Raw genomic sequence first — 27,100 nt, 5'->3', positions numbered from 1 at the left:
ACAGCTCAGACTCAGAACCTTTGGCTTAGAATTTAATCCCATTTTATCTTCATTGCATTTATTTTTGCATTTATCTTCTATTTGTGGTAAGAGAGAATGGTTTTCAGTTTATCGCGGCAACTTACAGTTTTCTTATTACATAATATTTATTTAATGTAAAAGAGCATATTGATTTATAGAAAATATTAAGTAAATAATGCAAAGATGATACGTGTATGTGGCAAAAAAAAAATTGGCAAGATGGTAAGAGTGATTACAGTTTGGATTAGTTAACCTCGCCTCATTGTCGATGGTAGAATGCCAGCCCAGGGAGAGTATGGAACTTGCCCAAACTGCTCAGCAAACTGTACCTTCTGACCCTGTGGTCTTGGGTCCTTGCCCCAACACCACCCTGCTAGCTCAATGCCTTTTGAACAATGCTCAGCTTTCCAATTGACTCCATTATCCTAGAAAACATAGGGAGGGGCAGCCCTTCTTCAACTTTCGTGGCATTCTCAGTGATCCGACCATCCCCTCCCCCTATGAAATAAATAGCTTTGTCCTGGAAGTAGGGAGAAGACACCCCACAATTCCAGTATTGGAATGCAAATGAGCAATTAGAGTCAATTAAAACAGGATACAGTACAATTACCACCAATTGTGCTAACCTTTATATTCAGTAGGACTTGACCTGCTAAAAGGAAATTAAACAATAGTGAAACAAAAAACAAAAAAAACCCAACCCAACCTCTTTCTGAACCAAAGGGTATGCTTTGGTCAGGAGTCTCCTTTCAGAGGCCTGAGAGGTCTGACAGCTGAGACCCTCCTCCCCCCACACCCACCTCTCTGGGTCCAAACCACCACTGGCAGTGGCCAGGAACAGCCAGGCTTGATGGTACCTTGTCAGTGACCTTATTATGCCCGTAAGCAGACCCTGCATAATTTAGCGTAATGCCTGAGCCCTGCTTGTCTCCCTTCCAGACAGATCCTAGGGCCTCAGACATCTTGAAACTGAACTTTGCACCTGAACTTCCTTGCCCTCCATCAGTGGACTCGCCTGTCTTTTAAAGCCACATCTCCTGTGGTTTCTTTATTTATGAACACTCCCTAAAATCCGATGCAATTTTCTGAACCCCATTTTATGTGGTTCTAGCATTTCAGATGGACAAAGCACAAGAGCTATTCTGAAGACCTGCATTCTAACCTCGGGGTCCAGATATCAGACTACTGATTTGTTTCTCTAACGAATATTTATTGAGCACATTGTATGTACCTTATGCCAGCCTGGGCACTGTGGATGCAGCAGAGAATGTAAAAGACCCAACTCCCTTTTTCTGTGGAACTTACATTTTAGAAATGTTAAATTTGCAAGACAATAAAACAGCTGACAGAGAACAGCTACAGTGCTGGGCAGATGCTGGCGTGACTGAGGGATGGATGTGGGGTGAGGGTCAGGGAGGACGTGGCAGACAGCGTGGTTTATAGTGAGGAGGGTGGCTCCTGACGTAAGACTGAGGTACTTGAAACCCACCACCGGGGGCCTCCCTGCCTGATGTGGACAGTAGATTGGACGATATCCCAGCTGGAAGGCAGGGCCCCTGGCTGTGAGGAGTCCTCAGCCCTGTGGGGATTCGGGCGTACCCAGGACTAACGCCTTGGGTGGCCCAGGAGCCGGGGGTGGACGTTCTGGACAAAGGGAGGCATGAAAAGGCAGGGAGGCCTGAAGGAGGCCTGGCATGCGCCCCAGCGGCGGGAAACCTGGCACAGTGAGAGCAGAGTGGTTGGGGGAGGGGTGGAGACCGATGGAGTCGCACAGCAAGTGGGGGCAGCGCCAGGGTTGGAGCACAGGGTTCCTGACGTGAAGCCCAGCCCTTCGCTCTGTATCCCAGGACCCTGAGTGAGAGACTGGGAGGTGGACTCAGGAGCAGGAAGACACAGGCCAGATTCTTATTTTTAAAACTTGGGCTATGGAATGGGGCTGTCACATGACTGAGAAGAAAGGTGATGAAGGGCCCTGCCAATGAGGATGAAAGCAGGGTGTAATTTCAGAGTATAGTTGGAGATCACGTTGGCAGGACTTGACGCTCCCGCTGGGATGTGAGGGCAGCCTCGGTGAGGCTGACTGCAGCCTGAGCACCCGCAGGACAACCTGGAGGTGCCTAGACATCCCAGGGGACCAGATCTGTGCTCATTTCCACATCTTTGGCTGGTTCCATACCTTCCCCGCCTGACTCAACTCTCCTGTTCCTGCTTCACTTTGGAGACCCAGCCCCAACACCGCTGTCACTGCCAGGAGAAGGCCAGAGCCCTTCCTGGAGACCCTCCAACCTATCTCTCTAGCCTCCTTTCCCGGTTTCATGCTGCTGTGGTGGGTTCATGACCCTAGGCACCTCATCCGTGTGCACACATCCAGCAGTTCTTGAGCACAACACCTGGTCTCACCATTCTGAGGGCCAGGCCTAAGGACCTGCAGTGGATGGTGAAGGCATGAGTGAAAAATGGACTAGAGCAAGGGGAGCGGATAGCGGGTTCTTCCCAGCTGAAAATGGGGCTGCCTGGAGTCCCATGCGGAGGGTTCTGGGGCCACATCCAGGCTTAGCTTCAGGGTATCATGATCAGTGAGTGATGTCTGGCATGGGCACAGGAGGGATGTGGCAGCATGTGTACCATTTACGTGCAAGTTCTCGATAGCAAGATGTGTACTGTTTGGACAGTCTACAGGCACTCTTGGGAAAAATCAAAGGTGATACGCACGTGTCTAGGATGGCTGAGGGTAGAGACAGATTGCAAGGGGCTTTTAGGAGAGCTGGGCCAGCAATGCATCTCAGTTTTCATACTGCTCTCCACTTGCGTGCATTACATAATGATCCTCCCGAACCACCTTTTGTACCCTGGCTCCGGGCTCTCACACATCAGCTTACGAAGGGATTGTTCTAGCTAAGGCCTGACACCCAGTGGTTTCATTTTGGCAGGCTGGCTCGTCCGCGCTGTGGTCTTCGGGCAATTTACCTGAATATTTTATTTCCCTTATGGTTTTACAAAATGAGTGTAAAAAGGAGGGTGTGGGTGCCAGTGGAGAGAGTGGGGTTCTCCTAAATGTCCTATAGAAGCAGAGCCTCCATTTAGAACTCTGAACATGGGAATTGTTTCAGAATAATCGTCAGCCACTTAATGAATCCTGCCCGTGTGCTGACTGAGGAGCAGTCTGCTCTGTGTACTGCCAAGGGCACGGCAGGCTGCGTGTGGCTAGGTTATAAATGACCCTGATGCCACACCAGTGGCCCAGTCCACTCACCACAGACCAGACAGAGCACAACCAGCACGTTTATTCACATCAAGATGGTCCCATAGATGAAGGCCAAATGTCTGTGATTTTCGTTTGCTCTTATGTTTTACGGGATAACATCTTTTTCCCTAAATTTTGCGAGCATTGGGGCTTAAGCTCCAGAAATATCATTCATCAGGTCCTGGGCATTTTGGATAATTAATCTTCTGCCGTACAACAGAGACCAAAGTGGAAATTATACGATGAAAGCAATAGATTTTAGCCTTCCCAGCTTCATAGACATAAGCTGGTTGATTAGGGGGGTTCATTTTGAAGGAGGAGAATCAAGCATTTGTGTGAAATGCTGACGATCTGTGATAGATTGTGCCTACAAAGCTAAGGGAAGTGGAGATTTTATAGCAATCTTAATTAGCTCTCTGGGCAGGAACCATCGACATTTACTGTTTACTGGTCTCTAATTTATTATTACTAGTATCGTCTACTGGTCTATAGTTATATATTTGACTTGCTTTCAACTTCTTTGGATGACCATATATGTGACAGCAAGAAATTGTTTGTATTGATTACATGCCTTGTCGATTGAGCCAGTGGTTGAACTGGGAACACGGACATCGAAATTTGTGGGGCAGAGTTGTGGGTGGCCTGAGGTGGTGCCATCATGGTAGGTTAGGAACAGTGTCTGGGTGAGATCATCCAGGCTTCCAGGTTGTGTTGGCAGGACCCATGGACACCACCCCCTGCTGGTTCTTATTTCCTGTTGTTCAGGACTGAGGTTAAATCCCTGCTTTGTCACTTACCAACCAAATGACTTAACTTCTCTGAGAGTCACATCTCTAAAAATGGGGAAAATAACACTGAATTTGCATTGCTGTCGTGAGAGTCACATATATAGCCTCATGGTTGATTGCATGCCCTTGAAGTCAGACAGGCCTCCTTGTGAATCCCACATCGGCCATTCCTTAGCTGGGCCACCCTAGGTGAGTTAGCAGTGACCTCTCTGACATTCCTCATATCTAAAAAGTCGATGATCATAACTATCTGAAGAATGATGCCTGGTGTGTGGAAGTGGTGAATAAACATAGCAATTTCTATTGTCGTGTAAAGTGCACAGCATATAGTAAGATTTTATTTGTTCCTTCTTCCTTCCGTCTCCATTTCCCATGTCCTGAACTCCTATTCATCCTTTACGGAACAACATCTGGATCACCTCCTTGGAGAAGCCCTCTCTGACTACCCCTGAGATTAGCTACTCCCTTCTCTGTGCTCCATCATCCTTTGCATTCCCCCGATTACACAGTGCATTAGTTATCTACCTACATACACGCCTGTCTTTTCTGTCAGTGGGAAGCCTCTTGAAACAGAAACTTTCATCCTGTGACTCCCATTCATTCAGGAGTCTAGCTCAGTGTTCGGTACATAGGAGTGTTTAGGGTGTGTGGGTGAATGAGTGAGTAAATAAATAAATGAGTGGAGTGAAGGCCTGAGCCACTAGTGAAAGAAACCCTGCGTTGCAAAGGGGTGAGAGGCTCCAGAGTGATGGAGGGATTAAGATCTTAGGTCCTAGAGCACAGGTTCTTTACTTGAGGAATCTGAGCCTCTGGACCATCCAAAAGCTGGTGCACGTATCTGTGAAAGTGCACACTTGGGGGAAGGGGGGAGAGGGTCCATAACTGTCATCAGATTTTCAGAAGTGTCTGTGGCCCCCAAATATTAACAAGTTGATGCTCTAAATAGGCGGAGGGAGGAAGTGACTGGAGGAGAAGATGTGATGAGGGAGAAAAAGTAAGACCGGGGGGGACACTGAGTCCTGAGGGCACCTCAGATAGAACAGGAACTCCTGTGCTCTGTCAAGGTGTTGCTGTCTCCTTCTACGCAGCTCTTGTTCAGGAAAGCTTAGGGAAGATTTCGTTCCTTTCACTGCCTTGATTCTTGCACAGATTCCATGGGCTGCAAGGGTCTCTCAGGTTCATTGGGTCCAATCGCTTGCGTCCAAGCAGACCAAGCGGAAATGATTCCAGGAAAACACTGGGTCTTTCCCACCCTAAACAGCTCCCATCCTCCTCTCCCCCTCCCATTCCCTTCTCTGTTTTCTCCTCTCCTCTCCTCTCCTCCCCTCCCCTCCCCTCTTGGGGCTTCCCTGGTGGCGCAGTGGTCGAGAGTCCGCCTGTCGATGCAGGGGACACGGGTTCGTGCCCCGGTCCGGGAAGATCCCACATGCCGCGGAGCGGCTGGGCCCGTGAGCCACGGCCGCTGAGCCTGCGCGTCCGGAGCCTGTGCTCCGCAACGGGAGAGGCCACAGCAGTGAGAGGCCCGCGTACCGCAAAAAAAAAAAAAAAATGTGGGTCAAGACCCATTAGTGAATTGACATGAATTTAAAGGCCGTGACCAGTTCTTAAAATGACCCAGTATGATAGAAAATACTAGAGTGTGTCACACACGTGAGATGAGCATGAGTTTGTGAAACTTCCTGTCTCAGCTCTATGTGTGTATGAGTTGTGATATCGTACATATTGCTTTCTTCCGTTCTGGTCCAAAAAAGATTGGAAAGCACTGGTACAGCACCACTGTGGGCTCTCAGTAGGCGCTCACTGCAGGACCCAGCCTTGAGGGGGTGGGTGCGAGAACAAGCTGTGTTGGGGCTCACTTCTTACCGCTGCGCTGGGCGGCCCTTTGCTGCCAGCGAGAGGTTAGGGGCCTGCCGCGTTGCCTGCCACTGTCGCTCCTTCTTGATTCTTCCCTCTCCTCTCCTGGCAGGTGGTGTATGTCACCGCGACGTTCCCCTACGTCATGCTGCTGATCCTTCTGATCCGGGGGGTCACGTTGCCCGGGGCCTCCGAAGGCATCAAGTTCTACCTATACCCCGACCTCTCCCGGCTCTCCGACCCACAGGTAAGAGTCGCTGGCTCCGTGCACAGCTGCCCTCCACCTCTGGGAAGCCTTCTACACGGAGCCTCAACGACCCACTGAAGGAAGTCTGTGGCCCCTTCTCAGAATAATACTTTTCAATGCATAAATTACATGCACAGGGAATCAAATACATTGAAATACAATCACCAAAACATGAAAAAAAGAGATTTATGTCATGGTAATGTAGCAAGATCCAGCATGAGGTGACTGATTTCCATGATTTCAAAGCAGTGATGAGCATACGTGATATTTGGAGAACTCTGTACAGTGATACGAAAATATGTGGGATTTCTACCGATTACGGTACTGTGGTCTGTTGCCTGCCTTTGTCATTGAAGGAAATGCTACGTTTCAGTTAGAGGTCATTTAAAATAAAAATACACTTTTTTCTCCACCTAAGAACACAGATCTCTGCAGGCGTGCTTCTCTGAGAGAAACTGGGTCTTTGTTGGTGATTCTCCTTGCGGGGGTAGGTCACAGAAACCAAATAACTGGTGACCTGGCTAAGCTGTCAGTTGTCTTTGGAAAGGCATCAGCCGTTCTGAATTCTGGGTAGAACTGTTTATGCCGAAGCCTCTCCAGGTGGGTAGGGCTGGTGTGCCGGCAGGGGGGAGGTGTTAGACAACAGATGAACGCAGCATCTTAGGGGCCCAGGTCTTCGCAACCTCCACTACTTGTTAGAAACTCCTGGGGAGCTTTTGAACATCCTGATTCCGACCCAGAGCACAACCCATGCCATTTAAAACAAACTCTCTGGGGGTAGGTCTCAGGTCTCAGTATCTTTTGAAGGCCCCCTGGCAATTCCAATGTGTGAAATAACATGCTCAACAGATATCTTAGTGGGTGAAGAGGCGCTCGTTTTTCTTTGAAAACAAACACAGATCGTGCCGTAGAGTGTGGAATCTGTGTTCAGCCGATCACGAGGCTTGCAAGAGATGTCAAGTCTTCCGTCTCTGGCTCGCGGCCGCCCCCTCTTAGGAGAATGGGGGTGTGAGGAGTGCTGGTTCGCACAGCTCAGCTTGTAGCTCATTACGGTGGGTTCAGGTGGACGGCAGCAGGGCCCGTGTGCTCGTTTCTGTCTCAGTTTGCCCCACCGTGAGGGCCCCGAGGCTCAGGCCCCAACAAGCAGCAGCCTGAGTTGCAAGCAGAATCCCAGGAAGAAGGAAATTAGCTCCTGACGACTGGCTTCACTGACTCCAACCTCCGATGCCAAAGGCTCGGTTGAAGAAGCAGTTTTGGAAAACAGATTTCCACAGTCACTGCTCCGTGCATTTTTGTTAGGTCCACAAATTCTGCCTTGATCCGGATAGCCGTCCTGTTCCCTCCTCTGCCCGCCGGCTTCCTTCTCCCGGTCCTCAGGGCTGGCCAGTCCCGAGCATCTCCCAGAGTTTCCAAACCTGGCTGATCCTCAGAACACCTTGGCACGTGCTGAAATGCATTTTCTCGGGGGGCTGAGTGGCACCTGGGCATCTGTATCATTAAGCTTCAGAGGCCATTCTGATGATCAGAAAAGTTTGCAAAAACCCAGCTGATACCTACAACGTTGGAGCCCTACACATAGACACGTGTGCACACACACACCCACCTCCACACGCAGAACAGAAGTGAGGCCAGGCGGTTCCCCATTCAGACCACCTGCCCGAATCATCCCAGATTCCTACCGGATCTTTCCTTTAGGCCTCTGGGTCCCAGGCCAGCACGTATCGGCAAGGCTGTTCTATGGAGTGGCTGCTTGGAGTGGTGGAAAGCACACGGGGCTGGGAGTCAGGACGTGGATTCTTCCTCTGGTTATGCCACTGGTCCTGAGTGACCTTCGACAGGTTCCTTCTCCCTTTCTCCTTCTGGGCCTCAGTTCCCCGCTGATGACATGAAAGGGTGAATTCAGTCAGTGGTTTTCAAAGTAGATACGGAGAGCCCTGAGTTTTCCATGAGCATGAATCGGCAAACTGTGACCTGCACGCCACAGTCAGCCCTCTGCCCGTTTTTATAAATAAGGTCTTATTGGAACATGGCCATGGTATTATTTTTTTTTAACGTATTGTCTGTGGCTCTTCAAAGGCAGAATTGGGTAGTTGAGGCAGAAACCATATGACCCCCTGTATCAAGGGTTCCAAGACCTCCCCCCATCACCACCCCACATCCAGGGATTTATTAGAAGGGCTTGCAAGACGTAGAAGAAGTTATCCTCTTGGATTTGGTTTATTTCCATCATCAGTGGGAGAGAAGGACACATCAGGCAAAGTCTGGAGGAATCCACACCAGGTGTAGAGCAGTCTCTCCCCTTCCTGACGGGAGAGGCTGCACAGAACGTCCTCTTTCTTCCAGTATCGAGATGCGGCAGCACGTGGGCAGCACTTCTGCCCAGAGGAGACTGCTCCGGACTTGGAGTCCGGCTTTTTAATGGGGGCATTTTATTAAGTGCGTGATCGATCACAGTCCTGTGGATTGCAGACCCCCATCAGGAAAGCAGGCATTCACTGTAAAGTGCATTGCTTGCATGGACAGTCCAGGCAGGCTGGTCCAGCAGCATTGAGTGCCCCAGGCATGCGGACAACCGCATCACTTGGCATCATAGGGAATGTCGAAGCGGAGTTCCCAGGCACCAGGGCAAGCCATGCCTCCTGGAGAGCAGCGTCGGGCCTGCTGTGGTAACGCTTTCCTGCATACCTGCAAAACATTAAATATTCACTGTTTGGCCTTTTCCAGAGGAAGTCTGCTGACCCCCGAGTTGAAGAACCTTCAGACACCTGTGAGGGGAAGGTTGATGGGCTCCGACCCCCACCTGATCCCCCCACTCCATCCTTGTTGCCCTCTGCCTCTACTGCCACCAGCCTCATTCAGGCCACCACCATCTCCCATTTGACAACTACAGACACCTCCTAACTGGTCTTCCAGAAGTGGCTTTTAACCCCTCCAGGCTACTCCCCACCCAGCAGCAGAGTGATCTTTTTGAAATATAAATCTGGTGGGCACCTCTTTGTTTAAATCCATTCTGGGGTTCCCTGTGGTCTTTGGAATAAGATCCAAGTGGAGGGGCCTCTAAGGTCCTCCGTGAGCTGCCTCCTCGCTGCATCCCCCATCACTCTCCTCCTCTATCACTCCACATCTTAGAATTCCAGATTTTGGGCTCCTTTCCACCCCAGGACCTTCGCACATGCTGTTTCTCCACTGGGAACCCTCTTTCTCCCCGAGACCCTCCTTCCCCACCTTGCCTGAACAACACACAGTCACCCTTTAGGATTCAGTTTAAACATTATTTGGTCAGGCAGGTCTGTCCCAACTGCCAACCATGCACCCCTGGACTGACTTTCCAAAGCACTTATCATGTTTGCGATGAAATAATCACATATATATGTCATATATATGTATGACCTGTATGATTTATTTACTTTCCATTTATTTGCAACAGATATTTACTGAGTACCTACTCTGGTGTCAGAGATTATTATAGGTATTAGGCATGTGGAATTAGACAGTGGACAAAAGAGTGATCCCTGCCCCATGGAATTTATATGCTGGTTGGGGAAGAAGGTAGTAAACAAAATCAAGTAAAAGATGCCATCCGTTAGATGGTGGCAAGAACCATGGAGACAAAGTATGGACGTGGGGAAAGAGTGCTGGGGAAAAGGGCTGTGATTCCCAACAGGTGGCCAGGAAGGGCCTCTCTAAGAAGGCACCTTGGAAGCTGGGTCTGTATCTGCCTTGCCCACCACTGTGTCCCTAGGCCCTGGATAGCTCAGTGCCTGGTACATAGTAGCTCAGTAAATGTTTGCTGAATGAATATAAGAGCCAGAGCTATTTTGGTTTTTAAAGAAAGATTTTGTTGCTTTAGCAAGAAGTCTAAAAACCTCCAGCTCACCAGATCTGTGAGCTGTAATGTTTTTTGTTTCTCTCTCAGTAATGGCCAGAAAATGGATATGTTTGTGTGTGTCTCCACCAAAAAGCAATAGTCATAGCTGATTGTCTGGACAGAGATACGGATAGTGACCCCAAAGGGTAAGGAAAACAAAACTCCAGGTAGCTAGTGTTTTTTGGAAGCTGGGGTGTGTTGCAGGAACGGCTCAGCATGTCTGGAAAGGGAGGTGGGAGCAGCCCCAAACCTGCTCTTGTTCTGCTCTGGGGGCTGAAAGGCAGGCAGTGGAGTGTATAGTCATGATGAGTCTGCGTGAGGGTTTTGATGGCTCCTCAAACTTTGGAGGCTAGTGCATCACGCAAAGCTTGTCTCCTTGCGGGGAGAGAGGGCAGCATCTGAGCAGGTCAGTAGAATCACAATGCCCCAGCTGGAATGTCTGCTCGACAGATAGAGAGATCCAGGTCAGAGAGGGTGAGCCACTTGCCTGTGGCCACACAGCAGCTTAGCTACCCAGTGAAGACTTAGAGCCCAGGGTTCCTGGGTTCTGGGAAGGACAACTCCTAAATGAAGGGAGGTGAGGTCTTAAGAAAACAGATCCACACCACCCAGTTACAACTGTTCCCATTTGTACATATTCCAGACCATGAAGAAGCAGAGGCCACTGGTTTTGACTCCTACTCTCCGTTATTGGAGATGTGGCCTCAAGCAAGGTTCCTCACCTCTCTGGGGTGAGTCCCCTCTTCTTTAGAATGAGGATCCCAGGCTGTACTTGCCTGCCCCATCAGATGACCATGAAGGTCTAGCATGATGACCCAGCCGTGGAGGAATATTCGTTTCCTTTTATAGTTATGTACTTAATGTACATTAGAAAAAAACCTGGGATATCAACCAAATCAAAATACACACACACACACACACACACACACACACACACACACACACAGAGTTGACCCTTGAACAACACGGGTTTGAACTGTGTGGGTCCACTTATACATGGATTTTTTTTTTTTTTTTCAGTAAACGCTACAGTACGATGTGTGGTTGTTTGAATCCCCGGATGCGAGCCCCAGGTACAGAGGGCCGACTACGGGACTTGAGCATCTGAGGATTTTGTTTTCTGTGTGAAGTCCTGGAGCCAGTCTTCTAAAGATACTAAAATCCACAAATCCTCAAGTCCCTTGCTGTTGGCCCTCCATATCCACAGGCTCTGCATCTGCAGACTGAACCAGCCACAGACCACGTAGTATTTTCCATCTGCAGTTGGTTGAATCTGAGGATGTGGAACCCGTGAATACAGAGGCCCGACAGTATACACACTCACGTGTATATATGTGACACCCCTCCCCACAACCTCACACACATACTCTGAAGGGTAATTTGGCAAGAACTTTGAAAACCAGAAGTGAGCATAGGCTGCCGCCCAGAACATCCCTTACGTGTGTGCATAAGGAGGCATGCACATAGAGGTTTGCTAAAAAAAAGAAAAAGAAATAGTTTATCATAGGAAACATTGGAAATAAATATCCATCAAATAATGACTGGTAAAAAAAAATATATATATATATATGTGTGTGTGTGTGTGTGTGTGTGTATATATGCATGATAAAATAAACAAGGTTAATTTTTTTATTTTGCAAATTATGTTTATTATCTTGTCATAACATTCTTTTTTGTAACATCTTTATTGGAGTATAATGGCTATACAGTGTTGTGTTAGTAAGGCAGTATTAAATAAATATTAGAACAAACATGGACATGGCAAAAATAGTGCAAGTGAAAGGTGGTTGGCTGAAGTTTGGGCCACAGCCGGGGCTGGAGGGACATCTGGGCGGCATTAGGGCTTTAGGTGGTCACATGCTCCCACCCGACGCTAGAGGCCAGCTCTCACAGAGAAGGTTGGTCGGAGAGCTGCTGGCTGGAAATATTTTATCAGGAGGTCAGTAAAAGCCTCGGTCTTGCGTCTCTTGGTAGTGTTCTCCTTTTAGCCAGTGCAGATTTTTCTTTTTTTTCTGAATAATCATCTTAAGTTAGTTTCCCATTTGTACTTCAAATTGCACCAAGAAGGCAAGTTCCTGGAAAGTGTCACTCGGTCTAGTTGTTTGGCTGCTCGCGGAGTGTGAACACACTTGTTTCGTGGGGATGATCTAGAAGTTGCAGTGTGCAGGCTGTGAGGGACTCAAGCGTTGATTCTGGAGCCACCTGGGTGGAGAGCTGGGAAGGAGAGCTGATGGGGACAGGTGAGCCACGGGGAGGTCATTGGTCCCCGGGGCTGCTCCATCCGGTCCCTGGGGAGTGGGGGGTGGTCAGTGATCTCAGGGGCACTGAGGGGTCAGCAGGGGGTGAAGTGAGCACTTGGTTGGGAGTCCTTCCTGATCTGCAGACCCCACGAGGACGGGCATCCCGTTAGTCCTGTGTACCACTCATCTGTCACCAGAGCCTGGCAAAGCTGCACCTTACGTTATTCCAGATGCTCGTTGCATGAACCTATGTGCCAGACATCAGCGTGTAGAATGAGTGAGACCCCCCACTTCCCCTCAGGGGGCCCACAGTCTGGCATAAGGGGGCAGAGTCACCCCTCCTCGCCTGAGTTCCTCTCCATGTAAGAAGAGGGAGAGGCACTGGGCAAGATCACAGCTTCTCGTCCTTCCTTCCAGTCAGTTGAGAAGAGTGACCGCTTGTTACTGATAACCGTCCCTGCGCCAAAGCCAGTGAACGATTCAGCCTTTTATACATACATTCACGGGGCTGGGAAGCGGCTGCACTCCTGCCAAGCCTTTCCCTCTCATGCCTTCCAGAGGCTGACTTAGTGGGGGCCTCAGGGGCGGTGGGTGCTGATGGCTGAGGCTGCATGCGTTAGAACCCCCAAGTCTCCTGGTCTCTCCTGCAGCCTGAGGCACCGGCCCTGTCCTGGGGCTCCAGTGATAACTGGGGGGCTGCACATTACCATCAGAGCTTCACTTCTCTGCAGACATGTTGGGGGTTCCCTGAAGTCTGGGGCCTGGGGTGGGGGTGGGGGTGCCCATGTCCGTCATCAGGGGGAGGGGAGGCAGTGACCCACAGGAGAAAGACGGTCCCCAGGGTGCCTTCCCTCCCCATAGGACGCTCTTCTCCCGGCATCTGGACCAGAATGGTGAGGAGCTTAGATGCAGCCCCGCAGCCTCCCCAGGATCCAGCAGCTCTATTAATTCCAGGTCCGGGCCCAGCTCCCTTCCCTCCTGCTTACAAGGGGCTCAGACACGCCTATTTGCTGTGTCATTTATATTTACAAAGGGACACAGGGAGCCTGACTGGTGCAAAGCTCTGGACCCCAGCTCCGGGGCCTTGGACAAGGGAAAATTCCCCTTGAGAGACCCTCCTGGCCCCTCTGGGCTTGTGTGGCAGGGATTCTGCATCACAACTGATTGTTGGATGATGGGCACTTAGGTTGTTTCCATCTCCGGGCTATTGTAAATAGAGCTGCAGTGAACATTTTGGTACATGACTCTTTTTGAATTATGGTTTTCTCAGGGTATATGCCCAGTAGTGGGATTGCTGGGTCATATGGTAGTTCTATTTGTAGTTTTTTAAGGAAGCTCCATACTGTTCTCCATAGTGGCTGTACCAGTTCACATTCCCACTAGAGTCTGTCATACAGAGTGAAGTAAGTCAGAAAGAGAAAGACAAATACCGTATGCTAACACATATATATGTAATTTAAGAAAAAAAAATAGGGGTAAGACAGGAATAAAGACGCAGACCTACTAGAGAATGGACTTGAGGATACGGGGAGGGGGAAGGGTGAGCTGGGACAAAGTGAGAGAGAGGCATGGACATATATACACTACCAAACGTAAAATAGATAGCTAGTGAGAAGCAGCCGCATAGCACAGGGAGATCAGCTCGGTGCTTTGTGACCACCTAGAGGGGTGGGATACGGAGGGTGGGAGGGAGGGAGACGCAAGAGGGAAGAGATATGGGAACATATGTATATGTATAACTGATTCACTTTGTTATAAAGCAGAAACTAACACACCATTGTAAAGCAATTATACCCCAATAAAGATGTTAAAAAAAAAAAACAAACTGATTGTCGGGCCGGGTCAGGGAGTATTCATAACAGCCGCCTCTTCCTGTCTCCCAGCTAGTGAAGCAGGAGAGAGAACTCCAGAAAGCGAAAGTAGGTAACGAGCTAAGTTGTGGGAGCCTGGGAGCTGGGAGAACACCTTCCTCACAGGAGAACGTGGGGTCGAGAGAGCCATGGAAGTTGTTTCCAGGTCTAAAAGGCTGTATGTAGTGTCCATGAGGGCTTCCCAACCACCTGGTTTAAAACTGCAGCCCCCTTCCACCCTCCACACATTCTGCCCACCTTCCCAGCTTTGGTTTCTCCCTGACACTTGCCAACATTCAGATGTCATTCACTGTGTATCCCTGTCCCCCACACGCTACAGTGTAGGCTCCATGAGCGAGCACAGGTGACTGATCTGTTTCGTTCGCTGTAGAACTCCAGCCCCCAGAACTGTGCCTGCCCCACAGTACGCGCTCAATAAATAGTTATTGAATGAGTGAAGGAAGGACGATTCCCACCAGAGCCTGTGTGACTTTGCATTACGGTGACGTAGCATACATTGTGGTTGGGGGTTTGCTCTCCAGAGAGAGGGGTTTTCAGTGCAGTGGAATCTGGTGTTGAGGGAAAGAAATTTGAGACACTACTGCCCTTGAGCTGCTGGGCAGCCTTCAGCCCATCCCTTTACTTCTCTGGGCTCAAGGAACTCACCTGTCCGTCCAGGTATGAATATCTACTGCATAGAGTAGCCGTGAAGCCAGCGTGCCTGGGAATGCAAACACACTTCTAGTTTTCAGTTTAGGTGCCCGGCACATAGGAGGGCGCCGGGAAGTCGGCGGTGTTCCTCATCCTGTGTCCACGCCACTGGCGCTGGCCAGGGCAAGCCTAGGCCTCACAGCCCAAAGGGGAGGCCTTGAACTCAGAACCGAGAGCTTTTATCATGGGTCCAGTAAATTAAGTTTCTCGTCAAGCCCTTGAAGCTACACAGCAACTCGCCGCCTTTGTCCCCTGGCAATTTGCATTCCGTGGTCTGTTATAACTTTCTAAACATCTATTTGTCTTCTCTGTCAGCCCTGTGTTCTCTCTGAAGTGTGAAGTGCTTCCACTCCATTTTTTTTTTCCCTCAAATTTTTATTTTCTGCCTTTTCAGTGTTTGGGGAGAGGAGGGGCTCTTGCAGGAAATCACATTTTCCCTGCCCCAGATTCCTGCCACTCTCGCGCTTCATTGTGTTTCAAGTGTGTGTTTTCAGGGCAAGAATAGAAAAGCCTGTCACAGATCCAAGTCGTGGGGTCTGCTTTCCCAGGGCGTGTACAAGTTCCCCGAGTCGGCCTCCTCTCTGGAGGGAACTGGAGCCTGTAGCTAAGGTGTCAGATCCTGGGGATGGGGTCCAAGGATGCCCAAACAGTGAGAGCCCGTAGAACACCAAGTCTATCCCCCTCCCCACCCCAAAGGAGGACAAATCAGGGAAAACAAGACCTCGGTTTAAAACCCTACCTGCTTACCCAGCTGGGACGAAGTGAGTGGCGTGGACATATATACACTACCAAATGTGAAATAGATAGCTAGTGGGAAGCAGCCGCATAGCACAGGGAGATCAGCTCAGTGCTTTGTGACCACCTAGAGGGGTGGGATAGGGAGGGTGGGAGGGAGGGAGACGCAAGAGGGAGGAGATATGGGGACATATGTATAACTGATTCACTTTGTTGTAAAGCAGAAACTAACACACCATTGTAAAGCAATTATACTCCAATAAAGATGTTAAAAATAAATAAAAGAAAACCCTACCTGATGAACCTCAGGGATGGGACCATGGAATTTGGCAGTGTACTCTGATTCCAGGCAGGGACCCAAGAGAAAATGGGCCTCTTGGCTGTTGGACGTTCAAACCAATATTTACAAAATTGATATCGACTTAGAGACATTGGATGTGTTTTGGAAAAGATCACAAACCTCACTGACATGGGGGTTGCAAACCTCACGCCATGGGACTGAAAATCCCCCAAGATCTCCTTTTGGTACATTTGATTCTGGGTTAGGGTCACTGCCCCACCATGCTGGTTTGTTTTCCTCTCAGTACCAAGCAGGGGGATGCAGAATCAGATCACACGTTGTTCTTGTCTTCAAGGAGATGACAGTCTCTTAGGAAAGACACACAATAACAATAAAGTCAGTGGTGAAGGGCTGTGCAGTGGTCGGAATTCACCTGACACAGGTGTGCTCCTTCCAGTCGTCAGGTAAAGGCCTCTGGAATTAGACATGCGTTATTGATCTGACATCATGTACACTTAAAGACAGTGAATGTTTGTTTCTTTAGTGCTTGAAATTCCTTCAGAATTGCCTGCTGTTAGAATCAGAATTCCTGTACACTCCAGTGAGATTTTGTACATCGCTGGGCACCCACTAAATTCTTCCAACCACAGGTTTACTCAAGGTGAAGGTTTGTGCTTTTTAGTTTTCTGCAGTTTTAGCGGCACCTTATTAACCTGCGGTCTCGGTGGTTGAAGAGCTGCTCAGGTATCCGTAAGAGCAGTGATACTGGTTACTGCTTATCATTTCTTGATGGCTGACTCTCTGTCAGTTACTGTGCTTTACGAACTTGTCATTTAATTTATCCAATTCACTCAATCAGCAAAGAGTCAGGTGTTGAAAATTATTCTGTTCCAGACTCAGGAGCTAAGTGCTATATATAAGTACCTTAAATCCTGATGACCAATAAGAAGTCCTTAGATTCTGTGACCGAGAGAAAAGTCCTATCTTACAGGATCTGAGAATCTTAAAACCCATGACCTAAAGGCTTTCAGACGAGGAGTCAGGGCTCCAAGAGGTTAAAGCACTAGCATCTTGCTTACACGGCTAGCACTTGAACCCAGGTGAGTCTGACTCGGCCATGTGAAGGATTCAATGCTGAAACTTTCTGTCATATCTGATCTTTCTGGGCTCACTCTCTCTCTGCCCAGCACTGGGCTGACAGTCCTGCTTCTGGGGTCTTTGAGCATCCCAGACCTATGTGACTATTTTGCAGGAATCCTAGAATCTCAGCATTGGGTGAGATTCCCACCCGAGGTGCCCAGTGCAGGAATCCCCTCTGTAGTAACCTGGTCAGCCACTGAGTGGCCCTTCCTGTGACATGGAAGCCCCTTACCTCTACTTTGGGACAGCTTTCTACTCACCTGGGTCCCAATGTTGAGATATTCGTTTATTCTTTCACTTGCTTTTTCTTTCTTGACTCATCTGCTCTAAGTTGTCAGTCCCCTACTTTAAGAGTATCCACCAGGGTTGAACACACTAATTTAAATGTAGCCTAAACTCCTGAGGCACAAGCCAGCCTCCTCTGGGCTAATAACATAGCCTCCAAGATGGGCCCCGTCCTCCAAGGTGGGCCTCTTACTCACTCACTCACTCTTTTCCTCACACAGCAGACCCAGGGAGCTCTGAAAAAGGAATCTGGATCATGCAACTTCCTGATGTTGTTATTCAAATGTATTTTCTTTAATGCTTTGAATATATCTATAATAACTCCTTTACAGTCTTTGCTAAATCTGACATTTTTAAGGATATAGATCACGTTTTTCTGGTTTCTTGTTTTGTTTTGTTTTCTTGCATGTCTGGTAGTTTTTGACTGAATATTGTGAATAATATGTTGTACACACTCTGGATTTTGTTATCTTCCTCTGCAGAGTGCTGTTTTTTTTATTTTAATAAGTAGTTCAGTTACTGGCTGATCACCTTAAACTTCTATAGGTTCAACTTGTTTTTTAGTGTGGATCTGTGGAAATCCCAAGCTGTTTCCCAAGCCCCTCTAATTTGATAGGAGTGGATAGGACTTAATGGGATTCTGAACTCTGTCTCCCCAGTAGATCTTGCCAGGGCTTGGCTTTAGGCTTTATTAGGTTGGAGCTAGAGTAGTGATTACTCTAGAGTGATGGCTCTCCACCAGGGAAATTTTGCCTCCCAGGAGACACTTGGAAATGTCTGAAAACAGTATTGATTGTTACAACTTGGGGGGTTACTGGCATCTAGTGAGTAGAGGCCAGGGAGGCTGTTAAATGTTCTACAATGCACAGGACAGCCCCTGCAACAAAGAATTACGGGTCCCAAATGTCCATAGTGCCACAGTGTAGAAAACCCTACTTTAGGACATGGTTCTTCGCCCTAATGGAACGTCTTTCTGTGTCTCAGCCAGGTACCAAGGGTGAATACTTGGTGTTGACCAGATCTGTCTACTCGGGCAGGGAGGGAGCCCCGATCCCCTGGCGCTGCTCTTTCCCTGGCGGCGTCTGGCCTCTAGTGTCTCCTGCATTTTCAACCCCAAGCGGTGCTATATGGGAAGTCTTGGTGGTCTCACCCTGGATGTTTACATCAGCCACAGCCTCGTGGGAACCTCCACGTGGACATCTGGGGCATCCGCTCTGCACAGTTCCCCCTTTCCTGTGCCCCACACTGCAGATTCCAGCTATTTCAGCTGCCCTACTCTCTGGCCCTGCCTGTTCAGCTTGGCGGGACTGTGTGTTCTGCTTGGCTCTAGTTGTTGTCCCCAGGCAGAGGGCTCAGCACACCCCTCTTGGATCTTCCCATCTCTCGGGGGTAGCAGTCTTGCCCTGCATGTTATCTACTGCCTGAAAATGGTTATATTTTTGTCTGCTCTGATAGTTGCTTATGGCAGGAGGGCCATTCCTTACCAGTCACTCAGGACCAGAAGCAGAAGGCTGACCCTTCTGCTTACAAGCCCTAGCAGCTTCCCCTTGCACTAGGATTAAAATCCAGACTACTCACCATGGCCGAGGCTGAGGAGCCCTCCGTGGCCCGGCCCCATGTCCCACGTGGTGCTGGGCATCCCAGGCTCTTTCCTACCACAGACCGTGTCTGTCTGGGCCACTGCCCCATCAGATATTCCCATGTCCAGCTCCTTCTCACCCTACAGGTCTCCGCTTCAAAGTCATCTCTGATCAGCTGAGCTCAAACATCCCCACTAAACTCCGTGACTTTAACCAAGCCCCTGTTTTATTTTATTCATGGGGCTGATGGCTCTCTGAAGCAATCGTGTGTTCATTTGTTGAAGCCTCACTGTTAGCCTCCCTTAATTAGAATGTGGACTCCCTGGCACCTGGCACAGAGCCTAGCATATGTTAGGCTTCCAGTCAATACTGGATGAGTAGGCGGGTGGATGGGTGAGTGGGTGGGTGGATGTCATATGGTGGTTTAGATGAAGGACTGCTAACAGAGGAGAACAGAATTATTTCCAATTATATGTCCCAGAGAAGATTTTATGAAACAGGTAGGCTTTCATTTCATCCTTGAAGGATGGAGAAGGGAAAGCTATCTGGAGATAAGCAAAGACCAGAGAGTCTACATATACCAAGGAAATGGTAAGAAGTTCAATGTGGCTACAGGATAGGTTTTGTGACAGGGCGTCACAGGAAACAAGGTTGAGACAGTAGACCGAGACCCCTGCATTTGGGAGCATCACGTCAAGGCCAGAGAGCTGAAGATTCATCCAGTGGTCGGTAGGGAGCTGGCGAGCACTTCGGGGCAAGAGGTTGACCGGCATGAACAAAGCTGTAACGTCAGAAGAGTATGCAGACAAGAGAGGCTCGGTGGAGCTTGCCATCAGAGAGCTTTAGAGTCAAACGGAGCTGCATTTGAGTGCCTGCCTCTCCCTCACCCACTGTGTGACCTTGAGCAAGTGACTCACTCTCTCTGACACTCGGTTTCCTCTCTTGTAAGCCTCTAGCAGGCAGGGTCCCATCTTTTACTCGCCTCCTGCGCCCTCGTGGATATGGTACGGTTAGACGAAACAGCACAGGGAAACTTCTCCAGGTGCATAGAAAGAGCGAGAAAATAGAGTATGTTTGGAGGTGAAGAGGGAAGAAGCAGAGATACGTACCAGATGACCTTGATCTGGGGGAGAGGGGAAGCTTTGCCATGTCATAGGGGATATGAGAAGCAGCCCTCCAGCTGTGATGTCACAGGTGTATGGGCAGGTGTGGCTGGAGTTAGTGCCATTGTGTGAGTTTGTCTAGCTACTTGCAGAAGCCTGAGAGGCGCTACAGAGAAAAGAGACTGATGTCAGCAAACATTCAGGATGCACCTACTGTGTGCAAGTCCTGCCCATGGGGTGGAAGTATGAGGGATGAATCAGGCACTGGTTTTACCCTTGAGATGTCACCAGGAGTGGCCACAGCTGGGGCTGGTGAGAGCCAGAGAGTGAGGACTCCAGCTCTACAGCACAGGAGAGGAGCAGCTGCAAGCCCATCTCCAGGGGTTCTTAGGCCAATGTTTTAGAATTCCAGTCTTATGTTTATTCATCCGGCAAGTATCACTGAACACATACTGTATGCCAGGTATTGCGCCTGGTCTTTGCTTTGAAAATGAATCAACAGAAATGTACAAAGTATCCGCTCTTGCCGGACATTGCTGGGCTCTGTGGGAGTGGGGTGGAGGGGTGGATGAGCGATATATTCTAGGACAGGAGTTTTTTCATTGGGGAACGGTCTTTGGCCACCCCTCCCCAACGTTATATATAAAATATTGTATATTAAGCATGTTCTTTTTCAATTAATAAACTTTTTTAAAGCAGGTTTAGCTATACAGAAAAATTAAGCAGAAAATACAGAGTTCCCATATATCTCCTCTCCCCTGGTCCCACTTTTTCCCTATTATTAACATCCTATATTTCTGTGGTACATTTGTTAAAATTGATGAGTCAGTATCGATACATTATTATTGCAGTATTTACTAAATAAGTCTATTGTTTACATTAGGGCACACTCTTTGTGTGGTACAGGCTATGGGTTTTGACAAATGCATCATCCAGCATTATGGTATCATACAGGAAGGACAGTTTCACTGCCTTAAAATTGCTGCACTAGGCATCCCTCCTCCTTCCTCACCAAACCCCTGCCAACCACTGATCTTTACTGTCTCCATAGTTTTGCCTTTTCCAGAATGCCATACATTATGTAACCTTTTCTGATTGGATTCTTTCACTTAATAATATGCATTTAAGGTTCCTGCATGTCTTTTTGTGTCGTGATAGCTCTTTTCTTTTTATCCCTGAATAATATTCTGTTGTCTGGTTGAAGCACAATTTGTTTATCCTTTCACCTATTGATGGACATCTTGGGTACTTCCAAGTTTGATCATTGTGAATAAAGCTGCTATGAGTATCTGTGGGCAGGTATTTCGTTAGCATCTTTTTCTTAAAAAGAGTCCATTCACCCCCAACAGAGATCCCTGTTCTTGAGCTTTCAACCAAAGCTGCAGGTACAGTGCGGGGTCCCATCAGACTGCTTGGATTTCATGGCTCATCTGCTTACTAACTGTGTAACCGCAGGCACATTACTTAGCCTCTCTGTGCCTTGATTTCCTCATCTGTAAAAAGGGTTGTTGTGAGGATTAAATGAGATAATGCTCATTCATTGTGTGCATAGCATTGTGTCCAGCACATAGTAAATGCTCAGTAAATGTTAGCTGTTATTTTCTTTAAGAGATGAATATGCCTTTAATTTTATTGACCAAAACTTTAGGCATTTTTGTGGTGCTACATAGTATGAACTTGTTAACCTATCTTGTTCTCACAGAATATGCTTTTAAACGCCTTGAGAGAACAGATACAGATGTTAACGTAAGCTATTATGCTAGCTGTCATCATACATGTAGGCAGAGCTAACTGACATTTCAAGAAGTCTAAAACCTTATGACTCCAAGTGTGGTCCCCAGGCCAGCAGTAGCATTAGCCTTATTTGGGAGTTTTTAAGGAATGCAGATTCTCAGGCCCCATCCCCAACCTGCCCCATCAGAGTCTGCATCTCAGCAGCATCTTCACTGGTTTTACAATGTGGGAATTTGAGGAGCACTGGTCTAGGAGCATTCAGGTCTGGCTGAGACGTATCAGACACGTCAGTGAAGGCTGTGGTTGGGGAGGGAGAGGTACTGGGGCCAAGTAAGGTGAGCAAGGTTTTCCCGGGTGTTGGGGCCACCTACCTGCTCTCACTCATGTTCCAGGGCAGAGGGTGGGAGAGATCACTCTGGGAATTCCTGTACCCATCTCTCTCAGGATCATTTGAGAATGGAATGGATCCCTTCAGGGATCGCCCACCCTCTAAAACTACACTGTCCAGCACAGGAGCCACAAGCCATATCTAACCATTTAAATTTAAAGCCATTGAAAGTAAAGTCAATATTTCCGTTCCTCAGGTTCAAGAGTCAGATTTCAGATGCTCAACAGCCACATGTGGCTGGTTCCTCCCATATCGGACAGAGCAGGTATAGAATGTTTCTATCATTGCAGACCATTCTGCTGTACTTTTGTGCTCTAGAGGGATAAAGCCTCAAGAAGCAGAAGAGTCTGTGGAAACTCAAACTCCAATCGCACCGGGTGCCAAGTGAGCCCTGGCTCTCTGAAGGCATGCTGTTGGCATTGTGGGTTTCTTTCCTCTACCCCTTAGGGGCCTGCTTATTTCCAGAAGAGTTCAAAGAATGCACATTGAAGAATCAGGACCAGAACTGTGGCCACAGCTGTCTTGGGCAGAGTGGACTGCAGTGGAGTTCCACCCAGTGACATGCCGAGGAGGCTGTGCTAGCTGCATTTGCAGTGGCCCCAGGACAGGAGGAAAGGGTCTTCCCCCAGAGCAGTGGGAAGAAAGAAGACGCAGGTACCCAGTTAGTCAGAGTGGCTCTTAACTAGCTTTTCTCTCTTTCTGAGCAAGAAATACCATGGGACACAAATTTCCCTCCAGCTTCCACACTCTCCCCATCCTTGTTATTGTTTTCCACCCCTTTTTAATTCTGCTTTATTACTGTATAGAGTTGATACTTTTTTGGATTTTACAATCTGTTTACTGATTTCTTTGCTTCCTGTTATTTTTACTCTTTTCTAATAGATTAAACTTCTCCTTGTTGGAGTACATCCTTTAGTAGTTCTTTCAGCAAAAGCCTTTGGGAACTGAGCTCTCTTAGTTCATATCTGAAAAGGTATTTATTCCACTGTCACCCTGGAATGGGAGTTTAGCTGGGTATGCAATTCTAGGACAGTAGTTTTAAAGTGTCAGTTTAAACTTGGATGCCCACTTGGCAGGAGCACCGTGTGATCGTACCCATACCTGATATTTCCATATCGAGTCCTGGGCTGAGGGGCAGAGTTTTCTGGCACCTCATTCACCATAAGACAATCCCTTTCTGGCTCCTAGGTTTTTGCAGTAATCCCACTCAGTTTCTGGTCATGCCCAGGGCCTGGAATCTTTTTTGTTAAATAATTTGTTTTATTGAAGTATAGTTGATGCACGGTATTAGGTAAGTTACAGGTGTACAATATAGTGATTCACAATGTAGTGATTTTTAAAGCTTATACTCCACTTATAAAATACTGGCTATATTCCCTGTGATGTATAATATATCCTTGTAGTTTATTTTATATGTGATAGTTTATACCTCTTAATCTCCTACCCCTGTGTTGCCTCCCTTCCCTCTCCCCACTGGTAACCACTAGTTGGTTCTCTGTATCTGTTAGTCTGTTTCTTTTTTGTTATATTCATTAGTTTGTTATATTTTTTAGATTCCACATATAAGTGCTATCATACAATATTTGTCTCTGTATCATGTTTTAGATTCCACATATAAGTGATATCATGGAATTATTGTCTTTCTCTGTCTGACTTACTTCACTTCGTATGATCATCTCTAGGTCCACCCATATTGCTGCAGATGGCATTATTTCATTCTCTTTATGGCTGAATAGTATTCCATTGTATAAACGTACAACATCCTCTTTGTCCATTCATCTGTTGATGGACACAGGTTGCTTCCATATCTTGGCAGTTGGAAATAATGTTGGTGTGAACGTTGGGGTGCACGTATCTGTTCGAATTCGAGTTTTTGTCTTTTTCAGATACATACTCAGGAGTGGAATTGCTGGGTCATATGGTAGTTCTATTTTTAGTTTTTTGAGAAACCTCCATACGTTTTCCACACTGGCTGCACCAATTTACCTTCCCGCCAACAGCGTACAAGGGTTCTCCTTTCTCCACATCCTCGCCAACATTTGTTATTTGTGTTTCTTTTGGTGGTAGCCGTTCCAACCGGTGTGAAGTTATAGCTCACTGTGGTTTTGATTTGCATTTCCCTGGTGATGAGTGGTGTTGAGCATCTTTTCATGTGCATGTTGGCCATCTGCATGTCCTCTTTGGAAAAATGTCTATTCTGCCCATTTTTTAATTGGGTTGTTTGGTTTTTTTGATGTTGAGTTGTATGAGCTGTTTGTGTATGTTGAATACTAAGCCCTTCCTGGTCATATAATTCGCAAATATATTCTCCCATTCGGTAGGTTGTCTTTTCATTTTGTCGATGGTTTCCTTTGCTTTAAAGCTTTTATGTTTAATTAGGTCCCATTTATTTATTTTTGCTTTTATTTCCTTTACTTTAGGAGACAGATCCAAAAAAAATACTGCTGTGATTCATGTCGCGCAATGCTCTACCTATGCTTTCCTCTAGGAATTTTATGGTTTCCAGTCTTAAATTTAGATCCTTAATCCATTTGGAGTTTATTTTTGTACATGGTGTTAGAGAATATACTAATTTCATTCTTTTATGTGTAGCTGTCCAGTTTTCCCAGCACAGGTTATTCAGGAGACTGTCTTTTCTCCTTTGTGTATTCTTGCCAGGGCCGGAAATCTTAATTCTGTCCTTGGGAAGGAATTTAAATTCTAGATCCTCAGGTGTCTCTCTACTTGGACGTCCCCATGGGTTGCTGGGTCTATTCCTAGTCTTCATCTTTTAGCTTTGACTCTCATTTCTGGCATCTGGAAGAATTTTCTATCTCCCTTTCCAGACAGGTTATAGATTTTCAATATCTGTTACATTTCATAATTATTTGTTTTCTGTATCTCTCATAAAAATATGTTGGACCCTTGGTATTTGCTTTTCTTCATCTGCTGGTCTTGAACATGACATACTGAATGTTTAAGCAGGAAATTAATATTAAAGGAAGCAGCCCTGGGTGCTTAATTCAACAGTTCAGTTTTGTTCATAAAGTCATGTGTTTGTGGTGATGATTTCATATTCCACACTATCCATGATTATGTTTTCTGACAGTGAATTTGTCTCTAGCACATGGAGTAAAATCATATTCGTCAAGGTTTTTGACAAAAAGCCCCCTGGGCCCCATTTATTTGCTGTTTTAACAAATTTGAGAGTCAGTTTCTAGATTCACCTTCTTCTCTTGTGGACAAGTTGCTGAGTCCCAGAGAGAGGACATGACTTACCCCCAGCCACAGCTGGGGGAGAACAGGATGAGGACATAGAACCTCCAGTTTGAAACATCTATTATCTTTCCACCCTTTGAGCCTGCTTCCCCAACTGTGAAATCAAGAGGTTAGAGCAGACATGGAATAAGGTCCTGACTCACTAGCTTTGTGACCTTGAGCAGGTCACTTAACCTCTCTGGGCTTCTATCTTTATAAGCCCGACCCTCTCCGCCTCAGGTGACTGCTGAGAGTACCATTGGGGCTGACCTGTACGACAGAGCTCTGAGGAACACAGGGCTGCCAAGAGGTGTACGCTGTTCTTTTCTGGAAGATGCTAAGACTGCCTCCCGAGATACGTCCTTAGTGAGGAAGGCGCATGCTTTGCAAATGCAACATATTCTGATGATTTCTGACCCAGCACAAATGGGAGCAAGGAGAGCAAGGCTTTCCTCTGTCTGCGAGCAGCAAGGTGACAGGGCTTTGATACATCTGAGTTTGCTGGGGATTGGGACTTTTGATGCTGAAAACTCACTGGTGTGTGAATCTCATGTTCTGCCTGCCTCACTTCTCGTGTGCAAGCAAGAGCTGAAAAGACCCTCAGGACCAGTACTGAGTCCTGCGTGACATTCACAAAGAGGGTGGAAGCTGCTCCGGCTCCTTGATGAGCGCTGAGAGACACCCCACTTGGCTCAGCTGCTCCCCCCGTGCCGTTCCCACCCTCTCCTGCCTGCAGGAGGTACCGTTGCCCAGTGGGAAACTCCTAGGCTCAGGATCAGGGGACCCAGCTCCATCACTGACCTTGAAGGGTCTTGTCCCTCCTTGTGCTGAGTTCCCTCAGCCATAATGAGGGCATCAAGTAAAATCACTGGTTTTCAATCTTTTCACGATCAATGACCCCTGACTTTTCTTTCTCCCCTTAGGACCCATTCTGGGCTATTTCATGCTGACAGGAAGTTCCTATTAGCGGTTGTATGTGTATGATTAATAAAGGTGCCAGAGCCCAGGAATTAGTCTTTAAAATGTCCTTCTATGAAAGTTAGACCCAGAGATTGGAGATGATTTATCTATGAGCATGTGAATATTTTTATGTTATAAATCACCCACATGTCTCCAAGGTTATAGATGATAGCACGTTAAGAGTTCTCAAGGCCATGTAAGTAAGTGGGGGAAGAGGGTTGGATGAATGCCATTCTAAGCAAATATGTGATTAACATCCTTGGGGGCTTAATCCAAACTACACGGGCTCACCACCCAAGACTACCCTTCCAGAACATAGACAGCATCTCTTTCAACCATACCTCCCCCATGGGGGCTTCCATGCTGCCCAGCACCCAGTACGTGCTCACTAAACACCTGTTGTAGAATGCCATCATCTCAGCGCTAGGCTCCTGCCCGGAAAGGGGCTACCATGATAATTGTTTATACCTCGAAATAGGTGACAGAGTAGAGAAGACACAAAGGGAGGAAGAAAGTAAATGTTCTCTAAGAGAGACAGATGAGGAAAACACATTACAGACATGGACATCTTAGTGAATGCCTCAGAGACAGAGCATCAAATGTATCTGTGAAACCGTGCAGAGGGTGACGGTGGGGGTGGGTGGGGGTGTGTGCCCTTGTGCCTTCTTGGTGACCACTCCTGAACCTCTCTTGAACCCTGGAAGCTTGTTCCACCTCAGCCTAAAAGGAATTGTGGCTGACAGTGAGGTTTAAGCCCTGCTCAGATAAATCCACAAATCACAGCTGGAGGATTTAAAGAATTCAGATGTGTTCTTAATCTTTGAGGTGAGGTCAA

At 47.6% G+C, this 27,100-nt stretch overlaps 1 protein-coding gene across 1 annotated transcript in view; it reads left to right on the top strand.

Annotated features, from left to right (window-relative positions):
* Nucleotides 1-27,100, top strand: part of SLC6A11 (solute carrier family 6 member 11) — a 119,947-nt gene that overhangs the window by 47,867 nt on the left and 44,980 nt on the right. The window contains exon 6 of the mRNA XM_065886239.1: nucleotides 6,020-6,154. Within this exon, the coding sequence (XP_065742311.1) occupies nucleotides 6,020-6,154 (135 nt within the window). The remainder of the gene's footprint in view (nucleotides 1-6,019; nucleotides 6,155-27,100) is intronic.

This window comes from Phocoena phocoena, chromosome 10 (assembly GCF_963924675.1).
Source record: "Phocoena phocoena chromosome 10, mPhoPho1.1, whole genome shotgun sequence".
Taxonomy (NCBI): domain Eukaryota; kingdom Metazoa; phylum Chordata; class Mammalia; order Artiodactyla; family Phocoenidae; genus Phocoena; species Phocoena phocoena.
This window is presented reverse-complemented; position numbering and strand designations above follow the sequence as displayed.